A 15,411-nucleotide genomic window follows, 5' to 3' on the forward strand; every position below is an offset into this window, starting at 1 on the left:
ATTAAGCTTCATTTAAAGCAAATTGTCTTGGATAGTCTTTTTTAAAGTATACTTCATCAAAACCCTGTCCACTAAAAATAGGCATATATATAATACCTTTATTTTATGGCAACAGAATATTGGAAAGTTTCCCAAATCTTAAATTGGCTTCTCTTCCAAAGGCTTATGACCACTATGTTTTCTCTGAACTTTTGAAAAATATATGTATATGATAATGTCAGCACACACCTGACATTGGCATGGCCTGCCTTGGCAACAGATTTCAGTCTCCTAATGTTTCTGTTACTTTATTTTACAAATTAGTTCTTCTTTGGTCAGAATATTTCTCACAATAATAGTTCTTTGTTGTCACTTCTTTTCTGTCCTCTTTAGAAATCTATCAGCAAAACAAAATAACTTAGGAGTTGCCTAACCTTTAAAAGGAATTCAAGGGTAATTAAACATTTTTGTGCTCATTTTGGTTGTGCTTTACAAAACCAGTTCTCCTTCCCTATGAAAATAATGAGATATGCCTGGAAAGATTTATAAAATGCCATGATTGACCCGGCATTAGTTATTTTAAAAACTATAAACACCTTACTCAACCAGCAATAAGGGATTGGCTAAGTTATGATACTTTTGTATACCTATATGATATTATAATATTGGTCCTCAAAAATAATTTTCTTCAAAATAGGAAAGTAAATGAGAAAATGTAGATGTTATAGAAGGTGGAGAAAAACAGAACTCATAACTGTATATGTACGTTCCCTTTTATATAAATATTACATACATTCAGAAATAAATGCTGCAAGGAAAGGTTGCATGTTAAAGAACTTAGTTTTTAGAAAAAAAAGAACTTAGTTTTTATTTCATTTTTCTTTTAAAATTTGTCTACCATGAATTTATATTAATATAAAATAATATCCATAAGGTGATTGGTAAAGATAATTCAGTGAAAAGATAGTTCCTAGAGATATAGACTTGAATTTTAGTCCTGTCTTTGTTACATACTAGCTATATGATATTAACATCTCATAGCATTGGTTTCATCATTTGTAAATGAATCTTGTAGGGTGTGTGTGTGTGTGTGTGTGTGTGTGTGTGTGTGTGTATGTATATATATATATAAAATGTGTCTTATAAATTTGATGGAATAGTAGATGTTTGTTTGCAGATGAGTGGCCTATTTGGCAGATGATCTTTTTTCATACATTTGGACAACTAAAGAAACAAGCAAGTAAACAGTGTTGGTATTTGTAATGCATTAATGTGTAGAGTCTAGCAGTGTCTGTCAGTTCTAACGTTGCAAACTTGAAGTATCATTTGTTTCCAGGGTATGCCAAGGTCTTACAGAAAACTGGAACTGAACAAAGACAGATAACATCCTGAAAAGGAATCTCCATATTGACTGTTCCCAGATATGCTGTAAAATTTTTATGAGCCTGTTCTGTGTGAAATGATGAGATTCAGGTAGATGGGAGTAGTCATAAACAGAAGTTGTTGCACAGACACATGTATGTTTGAAAACAATCTTATTTGTCATCGTGTTCACAGATAATATCACTCCAAATAGATGTATTTCCTCAGTGACTTGAAAAGGAGGGCAAAGTGTAGGCCAGTCAGTTATGACGGTCAATTCTAAACACTTTTGCACCTGTGATAGCATTTTTTCCTCCGTTTGCCAATGAAGACACTGGGGAGCGCAAAATCCTGTTTTTATCCTGTTTGTTTAATGCTTATCATTCTGCTTACTATCTTTTAGTGACTACTCTGTTTCCAGCTGTCTAAACATTCTCTTACATTCCTGTCAGAAATGTGACTTGAGCTCAGGTTCAAGAGTTGTTGTGTCCACTCCCTCATTGTTTATTACTTCCTCAGCATACTTTTAGTTAAGATTTGAAATGGTTTAATCAGCTAGCATTTTTATATTTCAAGTCTAAATCCTATGAGGAGTACATCTCATTAAATAGTGAGAACATCTCCTGATACCCTAAATTCTGTTATTACTTAATCTTATGATACAGTGAATTGAAAGGTAGACATTTAACTGACATTTTCATCCTTTGAGAAACCTTTGTGTAGACTCAATTTTAAGAGCTATCATTTATTTTCTGGATATTTGTATTAATATTCTCATTTGAGAATACAGCATCAAAATTTCCTATGGAATATGATTCCAATCATACTTTTGTGTAGAGTATAAAAAAATTCCTTTATAGAACTGTAATTTAAGTATCAAATAAGGGATCTCATGTAACCAGTGTCTAGCTGACGACTATTTTGACAGCCTCTTTGTGAAAAATTTAGTGAAAAATATCTGACCAAGCTTACCATGAATTACCATTACTATCTTAGTTGTGGTCACATTAAGTTTAAAGTTTTGAAGAAGTACTTACTGAATCTGAAAAATGATCTGTGGAATTTCCCAAAAGTTTTACTGTTAGACTTTTTAAAAAAATCAGAATTTAAAAGAATCCCTGTTATATTGTAAACTTAGGAAAATGAGGCCACTTAAGTAACTAAGGAGGTCTTACTGTCTGCCAGCAATAAGGGATATGAGACTCTAGACTCATATTCTCCTTGTGGATGTTATGTGTTTATTATTTTCTACTAGAAGAGGGAATATTCCTATAGGCATTTTTATAAACAAGGGACACCTTTAATTTTTACATAAAAATTGGACAATAAAATGTGTTTCAGTAAACTGTAAATTTGTAGATGTAGATGAAGGTCTTCTGAAATGTTAAGAGTGACTGTTACCCAGAGAATCTTCTATAATATTTTATGTTTAAGAGTTCATTTAAATTTTTCACAAAATTGCTATGGGCATTTTTGGCTATTCTGTAATTTTTAATTATATTTTGTGTTTGTGTAAACCATTTTAGAAAATCGAGTACATTAAGAGTTGCTTTTTCCAGTTTTAAGCAGCAAAATATCTGATTACTTTCTAAGTGATAGATCTGTGTGCTTATAAAAGAAATTTTATTTGTGAACTCTCTGTGACTGGTACCCTTGATTTGAGAAGTCTGTATATTTGATAGAATTGGTGGAACTAACATAGAGAGATTTATTTTCATCCTTATTGAAAACCTACATAGTTTCATTTAAATTTTTTTGAAATACCTTTTATACCATTTTCAAAGCCTAATGAGCAGCTAATAAGAATGAATGATGACCTTTAAGAGAATAAGGTTATTTGCTATTAATTTACAGAGTAGATTCACTTTGTATCAGAAGAGTTTTTGGTTGTACAGGTGACTTGATGATGCAGGCTGTATAAGTCATTATATTATTTTACAACCCAAGCACAGACACCTGTTTCCTGATTTTGAAACTGATTGAAACTCATTTTAGAAAAATATATTTAATTCAGGAAAGACGTTTGTTGAGAGAAAGAAGATTTTGAAAGAAACTTCTCTGTTTTGTTGTAACCTGATAAAACTTCCCAGTTCTACCAGGCTTATCCCTTTCTGCTATCACATAGTTTAAGCCAAGGCTAGTTACATGTTAACACACATTTCACTAGAATAACAGGTCTCTTACTTTTGGGTCTCTCAGCTTATTGATGATCCTCAAGGAGTTTTGTTCATGTAGTTTTATCTATTCATTTATGTATTAGAAATTACAACCAGAAAAATGTAAAGCAATTTATTTATTCATTTAAAAATAATAATAAACCATTGCATATTAAATAGCATATTTTTATAAAAAAACTATAATTTTCAAAACAAAAAAGAGAGAAAAGAGTGCTATTGTTTTATATTTTTGTAAATATCATTAATACTGGCTTAATAAAAGGCAGCTAGCTGGCTTTTTATACCTGCTCCTGTTTTCAAGCTCTTGCCGTATTTTGTTTTGGTTAAAGTATATGAAGAAAATCAGGTCTCACAAATATGTACTTGGAAAGAGAGGAGGAGTATTTTAATAACCTTTTCAGATAATTATGGAAACTCTTATTTGAATACCACACCAAAATTTAATAGTCATTTCTTAAAGGTTAGTTGCAGTGTGGAATCTGTAAACACATCAGTGAACTTCTTATACTTTGTTACATTAAAATCTATTGGCCTAGTAGAATTTTTCATTCTGCAGAGAAGTTGTGAATGTGATTAACATCTCTCTCCAAATGTAGGAAATCATCCAAATTTCACCTTTTGGATGTCTTTCTAGATTGAGTAAATGAGGATGAAAGGAGAGACAGGTTTTGGAAAAATTTGGTACAGAATGAGAAAGTTTTATAGATATGAAGATAGAAACAGAGATTGGAGCCAAGGAGGTAATAATCATAGTAATCTAACATTGAATTATATGCCAGAGGCTATTCTGACTGAGCACTTTGCATATGTAAATTTGCCACACTGTCAAAATTCCCCACACAGTGGTGTATATTTGTTACAGTTGATGGATGAATCTACATTGATTTGATACATCATTATCACCAAAGTCCATAGAGAATTCACTCTTGTGTTGTATCCACTATTACAGAATCATACAAAATAGTTTCACTGCCCTAAAAGTCCTGTGTCCTATCTATTCTCTACCCACCCACCCCCAGGCAAATACTAATATTTTTAATGTCTCCATAATTTTGCATTTTCCATGATGTCATATAGTTGAAATCATACCATATGTAGCCTTTTTGAATTGGTGTCTTTCACTTGGTAATATGCATTTAAGGTTTCTCCATGCCTTCTGTGGCTTGATAGTTTATTTCTTAATGTTGAATATTATTTGTGTGGATGTGCCACAGTTTATTTTTCCGGTTCCTGTTGCTTCACATCCTTGACAATTTAGTATTGTCAGTGTTTTGGATTTCAGCCATTACCATAAGTGTGTAGTAGTATTTTGTTTTTATTTACAATTTCTTAATGACTTATGGTGTTGGACATCTTTTCATATGCTTATTGCCTTCTATAAATCTTCTTTGGTGAGGTGTCTGTTCAGTTTTTACCCTTTTTTAAAATTGTGTTGTTCATTTTCTTATTATTGAGTTTTAAGAATTCTTTATATATTTTAAATGATAATACATTACCATATATGTCGATTGCAAATATTTTCTTTAAGTCCTTGGCTTGTCTTGTTTTCTTGACAGTTTCTTTCTCAGAGCATAAGTTTGTAATTTTAATGAAGCCTAGCTTATCAATGATCATTTCATCGTTCATGCTTTTGGTGTCATATCTAAAAAATCATTTGAACAGAGTCATCTAGGTTTTCTCCTGTGTTATCTGCTAGGAGTTTTATAGTTTTGCATTTTACATTTTGGTGATACACTTTGAGTTAATTTTTGTGAAGGGTGTAAAGTCTGTGTCTGGATTTATTTTCTTGTATATAAATATCTAGTTGGTCCAGCACCATTTGTTGAAAAGACTATCTTTTCTCCACTGCATTGTCTTTGTTTCTTTATCAAGTTTGGTTGATTGTATTTGTATGGTTTGTTTCTGGGCTCTCGATTCTGTGTGATTGATTTATTTGTCTCCTTTTTTTCACTAATACTACACAGCTTTACTTATTGTAACTTTATAGTAAGTCTTGAAGTTGGATAGTGCCATTCTTCTGACTTTGTTCTCTTCTTTCAGGATTGTGTTGGCCACCTGGGTCTTTTGCTTCTCCCTGTAAGCTTCAAAATCAGGTTGACAATACCCATAAAATGACTTCCTGGGATTTTGTTTTGGGATTGCATTTGACAATATTGTGTTCCTATCCATGAACACGGACTCTAATTAGTTCTTTTTTTTTTTATCAGAGTTTTTTAGTTTTCCACATATAGATCTTTTATTTATTTTGTTAGATTTATATTTTATTTCTTGAGGTGCTAATGTATTTTATTTTATTTTAGGGGGGTGCTAATATAAACAGTATTATATTTTTTAAAATATATTTTTATTGATTTCAGAGAGGAAGGGAGAGGGAGAGAGAGATAGAAACATCAATGATGAGAGAGAACCATTGATTGGCTGCCTCCTGCATGCCCCACACTGGGGATCAAGCCTGAAACCCAGGCATGTGCCCTTGACTGGAATCGATCCTGAGAACATTCAGTCCGCAGGCCGACACTATCCACTGAACCAAGCCAGCCAGGACGCATTTTTTAATTTCAAATAACACTTGTTCATTGTTGGGTATGTAGGAAAGCAGTTGACTTTTGTATATTAACCTTGTGAACTGGAACCTTGCTATAATTGCTTATTACTTCCATGTTAATTACTTTTTGTTGACCTTTTCAGATTTTCTACACATACAATCTGTCATCTGAGAACAAAGATAGTTACATTTCCTTCTTTCTAATCTGCACATTAAAGTTAAGAAACGTCCCCGTATTCTTAGTGTGCTGAGAGTTTCTGTCATTAATAGGTGTTGAATTTTTTAGATGCTTTTTCTGCATCTATAGATGTGATCATGTGCTTGGAGGGGGTTAGCTTCTTGATAGGATTAGTTGGTTTTTATTTATTTATTTAAATACATTTTTATTGACGCCAGAGAGAAAGGGAGGCGGGGGGGGGGGGGGGGAGAAGAGACAGAATCATCAGTGATGAGAGAGAATCATCGATAAGCCACCTCTTTCATGCCCCTACTGGGGACTGAGCCTACAACCCAGGCATGTGCCCTGACCTCCTGGTTCATAGGTTGATGCTCAAGTTAGGTTGAGCCACACTGGGCAGGCTACACAGTTGATTTTTAAATATTGAACCACCTTGCATACCTAGAATAAATCCTACTTGGCTGTGGTATGTAATTTTTTCAGTGTTGAATTTGACTTGCAAGTATTTTGAAGATTTTTGCATCTATGTTCATGAGAAATATTGCATAGTTCATGAGATTATATTGCATATAGTCTGTTGTTGTTTTTTTTGTAATTTATTTTCCTGGTATTTGTATTTAGGGTAGTGCTGGATTCATAGAATGGTATTTCCCTTGCTTCTATCTTCTGGAAGAGTTTGTATAGAGTGGTCTAATTTCTTCCTCAGATATTTAGTAGATTTATTAGTAAACCCATTTGGGCCTGATACTTTGTCTTAGATGGTTATTAATTATTGAATCATTTTTAAAAAATAGATATTGGCCAAAACCGGTTTGGCTCGGTGGATAGAGCGTCGGGCTGCGGACTGAAAGGTCCCAGGTTCGATTCCGGTCAAGGGCATGTACCTGGGTTGCGGGCACATCCCCAGTGGGAGATGTGCAGGAGGCAGCTGATCGATGTTTCTCTCTCATCGATGTTTCTAACTCTCTATCCCTCTCCCTTCCTCTCTGTAAAAAATCAATAAAATATATTTTTAAAAAAATAGATACTGGCTTTTTCAGATTATTTCTTCTTTTGTAAATTTTATCAGATTATGTCTTTTTCTTAGCCTGGCTAGTGTCTGGTCAATTTTATTGATCTTTTCAAAGAACCAACTATAGGTTTTATTGATTTTTCTCTTTTGAATTTCTGTTGTCTATTTCATTAATTTCTGCTCTAGTTAAAATAAATTTCTTTTTGCTTACTTTGGGTTTAATTTGCTCTTTTTTCTAGTTTCCTAAGATAGAATCTTAGATTACTGATTTTAGATTAGTTTTCTTTTTTAATATATGCATTCAATGCTATAAATTTCCCTCTAAGCACTGCTTGTACTGAAACCCACAAATGTTGATAAGTTGTATTTTTATTTTCATTTGGTTCAAAATATTTTAAAATTTCTTCTGAGATTTTGCTTTTATTCATGTGTTATTTAGGAGTGTGTTCTTTAATCTCCAAATATTTTGAGATTTCTCAGCTATCTTTCTGTTACTGATTTCGAATTTAATTCTCCTGTGGTCTGAGAGTGTACATTGTATAATTTCTATTCTTTTTAATATGTTAAAGGGTATTTTATAGCCCAGAATATGGTCTGTCTTGATGAACAAGATATCTCTTTTATTGCACTGAATTGAAGTCGCTTAAGGTTAATGAAGACATTTAAAAATAATTCTGTTTTCCATCAGTGACAGAGACTTGGCATTTTATCTTCAACTTTATGATCTGTTGTAATGGGGGAAGGTCTCTCATTTTGGTTCTATGTTCCTATGTGTGCCAACCTAGGTCTGAGTAGCATCTGTGGAAAATCTAGGCTGTCCTCAAAAAATGTAAGTGCACATTAGTGAAGGTATTTTACATAATGAATCTGTACATTTTCAATTTTTATATTGGTTGAGGTATTGTCACATCAGCTGGAAATTTTTAAAAATTTGGGGATATTTAACATTTCTCAGAGATTTGTAAATAATAAATTTTCATAGTACTTTTAAAATGTGACAATATTTTCTTATCCCATTTAGTTTTGTCAGCCCAGTGGGTGGCAGCTGTCCAGAGAGAGGAAGCAGCCAACGTTCTTTGTGGTGGTCCTGACAGATATTGACTCAGATCGACATTACTGCTCGTGCCTAACCTTCTATGAGGCGGAGATCAATCTTCAGGTATGACAACTTTTCTAGCCAAAGTATAGTCAAAAGGACTACATTTAGGATTTTGTTTATGCCATATTTGTTAGAACTGACAGCTTGAGTTCTGTGGGCTACTTTAAAAAGAATGCATTACTACACTGTTGAAAGCAACAACAACAATTACATCCAAGTTTAATTGTTCTCTTTTAAAATAAAAATCATCATCTGAATGCTTCTAAGAACAGCATATGTGTGAATTTGTTTAAGAAGTTTTGTATCCCAGAGGCAGAGCTGCCTCAAACTGATTGTCAAACTGCAGCAGGAAGGCCAGGGAGGGTTGGGGGGCAGGAGGGAGGGGGGTAAGAGATCAACCGAAGGACTTGTATGCATGCATATAAGCATAACTAATGGACATAAGACACTGGGGGGTAAGGGAGGCCAGGGGATTGTCAAGGGCGGGCGGGGGGAGGGGAAGGACACATATGTAATACCCTTTGTAATTCCTTTAGCAATAAAAAAAAAAAAAGTTTTGTATCCAAGAAATCTATGGCATTTCTATACACCAATAGTGAACTTACAGAAAGAGAGACTAAAAAAGCAATCCCATTTACCATCACACCAAAAAAATTAAGCTACCTAGGAATAAACTTAACTAAAGAGGTAAAAGACCTCTACTCAGAAAACTACAGGAGGTTGAAAAAAGAGATAGAGGAAGACAGAAACAGATGGAAGAACATACCATGTTCATGGATTGGTAGAATCAACATCATTAAAATGTCCATACTACCCAAAGCAATCTATAAATTCAACGCACTCCCCATTAAAATACCAACGGCATATTTCACAGACCTAGAACGAACTCTCCAAAAATTCATCTGGAATAAAAAAAGACCCCGAATAGCGATCCTGAGAAAGAAGAACAAAGTAGGTAGGATCTCAATAACAGATATCAAGCTGTATTACAAAGCCACTGTTCTCAAAACTGCCTGGTACTGGCAAAAGAACAGACATTATAGATCAATGGAATAGAATAGAGAACCCAGAAATCGACCCGAACCAATATGCTCAATTAATATTTGACAGAGGAGGCAAGAACATACAATGGAGTCAAGACAGTCTCTTCAATAAATGGTGTTGGGAAAATTGGACAGATACATGCAAAAAAATGAAACTAGACCACCAACTTACACCATACACAAAAATAAACTCAAAATGGATAAAGGACTTAAATGTAAGATGGGAAACCATAAAAATACTAGAGGAATCCAGAGGCAACAAAATCTCAGACATATGCTGAAGCAATTTCTTCACCGTTACAGCTCCTAGGGCATTGGAAACTAAAGAGAAAATAAACAAATGGGACTACATCAAAATAGCTTCTGCACAGCAAAAAAAAAACGATCAACAAAACAACAAGAAAGCTCACTGCGTGGGAGAACATATTTGCCAATGTTATCACCGATAAGGGTTTAATCTCCAACATTTATAGGGAACTCATACAACTTAACAAAAGGAAGATAAACAATCCAATCAAAAAATGGGCAAAGGACCTAAATAGACACTTTCCAAAAGAGGACATTCAGAAAGCCAAGAGACATATGAAAACATGCTCCAAGTCACTAGTCATCCGAGAGATGCAAATCAAAACAACAATGAGGTACCATCTCACACCTGTCAGAATGGCTATCATAAACAAATGAACAAATGACAAGTGCTGGAGAGGATGTGGAGAAAAAGGAACACTCGTGCACTGCTGGTGGGAATGCAGACTGGTGCAGCCACTATGGAAGACAGTATGGAATTTCCTCAAAAAGTTAAAAATGGAACTCCTATTTGACCCAGTGATCCCACTTCTAGGAATATATCCCAAGAAACCAGAAACACCAATCAGAAAGGATATATGCATCCCTATGTTCATAGCACAATTTACCATAGCTAAGATTCGGAAACAGCCTAAGTGCCCATCAGCAGATGAATGGATTAGAAAACTGGTACATCTACACAATGGAATACTATGTTGCTGTAAAAAAGAAGGAATTTTTGCCATTTGCAACAGCATGGATGGAACTGGAGAGCTGTATGCTAAGTGAAATAAGCCAGTCAGTGAAAGAAAAATACCACATGATCTCACTCATTTATGGATAATAAAGACCATTATAAACTGATGAAAAAAAATAGATACAGAGGCAGAGCAGCATCGAACAGACTGTCAAACTATAGCGGGAAGGCCGGGGAGGGTTGGGAGGCAGGAGGGAGGGGGGTAAGAGATCAACTGAAGGACTTGTATGCATGCATATAAGCATAACCAATGGACACAAGACACGGGGGTGGGGGGTAGGTCAAGGGGGGGAAAAAAAGGAGTCATATGTAATACTCTTTGTAATACTTTAAGCAATAAAACAAAATTAAAAAAAAAAGTTTTGTATCCTCTCATGTTGAACTTGCCATTTTCCTTGTCAGGCCTTTTTCTGAGGGGATCTTTCACAGAATATATATAGAGTATTTAATCAGAATGTTTATAGATCACTTATCACAATTCTTGATATTATTTTTGAAGCACCTAAGTAAATACTAATATACCTCATTATGATTAGTGGTGGTAGTAGCAAGATGGTGGAACTGAAATTTATAAGCTACAACTGTAGAAATTGAAAATACTTGGTTTTTCAGTATATTAATTGGAGTTCTTAGTTTGAGGCAACTGGATATACTTTCTCTATGCAAGAAAGGATTTATGACAATTACTGGGCAGCTTATGTAATTTCATGGCTGAAGAGTAAACAAGAAACGAATTCTGGGTACTAGGAACTTCCTAGCTTGGGGCTGTTGTAGTAGAAACCACACTTGCCCTACCTTATAACATTTGGCACTTATGATGTTGGGCATTAGGCAATATAATATTCATAATAGGTGCCCTGAAAAACCCAGCCTCCCGTGTGCAGCATGTTCTCAAATTGTTGATTTCTTCTTCAAGTCTCATTCGGGTCGATTCCTTGAGAAAGTCAGATTGCATGCAAATCCCACTCCTCTGTAAAGGAATAAGGAAAATATTTTTCTTATGGTTATTTGTTTTGCTTTCAAGGCTCTGTAATACAAGAAGAGTTTGTAATTATAAAAGAACTTGGAGGTTATTGAGAGAGTCAATTTGCATTATTTGCTGTACTTTCTACTATATACAAATGAATGAGTATTATCACCAGGGGAAAAGGTTGGCTTTCTTTCTGAAATGGCCTCACAAAGGAGCATTTGTTGTTTTGGTTACTTTAATTAAATTCCAACATAAGAATTTTCTAGATGTAGAAATCTGATTTCTACAAGGGGAGACAAATCACTTTTCATGATGCAGAATTACGTTATCCAAGTTGATTAGACTGATGTATTAAAATCAGCATGCTAGTTTATTAATTTACAGTGATAAGTTAAAAGGTCAGATACAACAAAATATGTATTATCTGCATCATCAACACATTCTCTTCTTGTTGTCAGATCTTTGTGTGAAGCTATATCAAAATCAGAAGCATTTTGATTGTGGAATCAAACTAAGGAATATTTAATGTCAAATATTTAACACCTGTCAGACTAACATAATCCGTTGTTTATATTTGAAATGAAGGATTCTATTGTCAATGAGGAAAGAAAAATTAGAAGTCTATGACTATAGTCATCACTAGCTTGAATGATGTTTGGGTGGATGTTGCCAACAGATGACTAATATAATTCCTATTTTGGTCAATTCAGTCTAAATAAGAAAGAGTGTTCCCTACTCAAGAGTCTCTTTTTCCTCTTTTAGGCGACCTTTCATTTTTATCCATGTTGATCTTTAGAATTTAAGTCAGTGCTGAGAATGCAGCATTTTCTTATTCATGAGGGAGTCTCTTCACAACTTTCTAGAATTGTGTAATGAAATTAGCTGTGATTATTTAAGTTCTCCCTCCTTTCTCCTTTACCATTAACCCACCTCCCCCCCCACCCCAAATAAACTGCCAGAAAAGTAATACTCCAGAAATAAGCACATGCTTATATAGTCAATTAATCTGTGACAAAGGGACCAAGAATATAGAATGGTGACAGGACAGTCCATTCAGTAGATGGTATTGGTAAAACTAGACAGCCACATGCAAAAGAACAAAACTGGATCCCTGTCTTACACCATATACAACAATAAGTTCAAAATGGATTAAAGACTTGAATCTAAGACAAGAAACCAAATATCTGCTAAAAGAAAACTTGAGGGTAACCTTGATGAAGGTCTTTGCAATGAATTTTTACATTTGACACCCAAAGCAAATGTCAATAGAAGCAAAAATTAGTGGGATTACTATATGAAACTATAAAGCTTCTACACAGCAAAAGAAACCAACAAAATCAAAAGGAACCTACAAATGGCAACAGGTACATGAAAAGGTGTTCAGTATTATCAGGGAACTGCAAATCAGGACTACAATGAGATATCATCTAATATCTTTTAGAATAGTTTTCATCAAAAAGACAAGAGATAAGTATTGGTGAGGCTGTTGGAGAAAATATGAATTGGTGCAATGAGTATGGAATACAGTATGGAGGTCCCTCAAAAATTTCAAATAGAACCTCCTGATTCAGCAGTCTCATTTCTGATTACTATATATCCAAAGGAAATGAAAACAGGATATCACAGAGATATCTGTATTTCCATGTTCATTGCAGCATTATTCACAGTAGCCAAGACATGGAAACAACCTAAGTGTCTATAAGCAATTGAATGGATAATGATGTTACACACACACACACACACACACACACACACACACGCACGCACGCACGGGAATATTACTCAGCCACAAGAAAGAAGGAAATCCTGCTATTTAAGACAACATGGATGGAACTTGAGGGCATTATGTTAAGTGAAATAAACCAGACAGAGAAAGACAAATTGTACATGGCATCATTTATATGTAGACTCCTAAAGAAAAAAAAGTCAAACTCATAGAAATAGAGAGTAGAATGGTGGTCTCAGGGACTGAGGATTTGGGGAAATAGGGAGAGGTTGGTAAAAGGGTAGAAACTTTCAGCTTTAAGAAGATTATGGTCTGAGGATCTGTAGTAAAATATGGTGACTCAAGTGATAACATGTATAATTGATGTTTACGAAGAGAGTACTTCACAAATGTTCTCATAACCAAAGGTAAATATGTGAGGTGATGGATGTGTTAGTTAACTCGGTGGGGGAAATCCTTTTTACAATGTATCTGTATATCAAATCACCAACTAAATATTTTACAATTTTCTCAATTATACCTTAGTAAAGAAAAAAGCAGACAATGTTGCAGGTATAAAGAGGTTCTAGGAATTCTTGGATATTTTTCAAACTTTTAATATGAAAATAATTTTAAACTAACAGAAAAGTTAAAAGTATATTCCAAACATCTATATATCCTTTACCCATATTCACCTGTTTTTAATATTTTACCCCATTTCTTTATTATCATAAATAATATTTTTATTATTTTTAATAGAATAAGTATGATTTCTTACATAGACATAGTATGGTTATCAATCTTGGGAAATTTAACATCAGCATTATACTTTTATCTACCCCACCATCCATATTTCAGTTTTATCATTTGTTCTGTGTCCTTTATTGCTCTTTTTTATGTCCCCCAGTCAGGATGCAGTTTAAAATCATGTATTGCATTTAATATAATTCTCTTTTTGCTCTTTTCACCTAGAATAGTTGCACAGCATTTCGTTTTGTATGACATTGACATTTGAAAATAATGCAGGTCCCCATGCTCCATTTTGATAGAATGCTTATTGTTTTGTGTTTTTCTGATGTCTCTCATTTTTAGATTCAGGTTATACAGTTGGAATACTACCAACATTTGGGATACTAAGTATGTTCCTTATAAGGATTCCTTGTAAAGTAGGGTGGGGAACCTTTTTTCTGCTAAGGGCCATTGGGCTATTGATAACATCATTCACTTAATATGCATTTACTAGTATGCTGCTATGAAAAAGCTCCTAGATTTATTGAATTTCAGATCTCACCTGCAGTTGCCTTAGCAGGGCCAGACTAAATGATTTCGTGAGCTTTATACTGCCCACAAGCCAGACGTTCCCCATCCCTGCTGTAAGAGAACACATCTGGAAGTACACAATATCTATCTGCCTCCATTGATGATGTTAATTTTGGGTACCTGGTCAAGTGATTGTCAGATATCTCTATTGTATAGTTGCTAATTTTTTTGCCTGTAACTAATAAGCAAGGCACTTTAAGAAGACACTATAAGACTGTGCAAATATTCTATTACTCATTTATCATGCTCCCCCTAGATTTAGCATTTAGTTGTGATTCTTGCCTGTGACAACTTTTATTATGACAATTGTAAAATAATGTTTTTCTAACTTCATATACCTTTAACCAGTCAGTAGTTGACATTTTATTATAAGCAAAGAGCATTCTCACCTTGTCTGTCTGAGATATAAACTCATGTGTTCCAATTTCTTTTTCTCTTCGATAGTATGTAGTTAATGATTTTACTTGTGTTCATGCATAAATTATCCTGGATTTGACCAACAGGTACTCCTTCAGACTTGTTCCTGTATTATTTTGACAAGGCCCCATCATTTTTTTAAAAAGCTTGTTTTACTTTCTGTTATAACAAGCTGATCCAGGCTCATCTTATTCCTTGCCTTCCTCAGCCTTGAAAATCAGCCATTTCTCTGAGCAGCCCTGGCACATTTGAGTACAGAATATTAGAAACTAAGATCTGGGCTCTTGTATATTTGAAATCAGAGTTTAAAAAATTATTGCTTTTAGCTCAGATATTTCCTCATTTGCCATTTTAAGTTGACCAAAAATATAATTTATTTATTTATTTTTTATTTTTTAATCCTCACCTGATGATATTTTTCCATGGATTTTTAGAGAGAGTGGAAGAGAGAGGGAAAGACAGAGAAAAATATTGATGTGAGAGAAGCACATTGATTGGTTGCCTTCTGCATGTGCCCTGCTGGGGAGGAGCCCTTGACTGGAATCGAACCCAGGACCCTTCG

At 34.2% G+C, this 15,411-nt stretch overlaps 1 protein-coding gene across 1 annotated transcript in view; it reads left to right on the forward strand.

Moving 5' to 3' along the window:
* The window catches only part of SBF2 (SET binding factor 2), a 313,800-nt gene that overhangs the window by 107,810 nt on the left and 190,579 nt on the right, over positions 1 to 15,411 (forward strand). The window contains exon 3 of the mRNA XM_023754547.1: positions 8,275 to 8,412. Within this exon, the coding sequence (XP_023610315.1) occupies positions 8,275 to 8,412 (138 nt within the window). The remainder of the gene's footprint in view (positions 1 to 8,274; positions 8,413 to 15,411) is intronic.

This window comes from Myotis lucifugus, unplaced genomic scaffold (assembly GCF_000147115.1).
Source record: "Myotis lucifugus unplaced genomic scaffold, Myoluc2.0 scaffold_61, whole genome shotgun sequence".
In the NCBI taxonomy this organism is placed as follows: Eukaryota; Metazoa; Chordata; class Mammalia; order Chiroptera; family Vespertilionidae; genus Myotis; species Myotis lucifugus.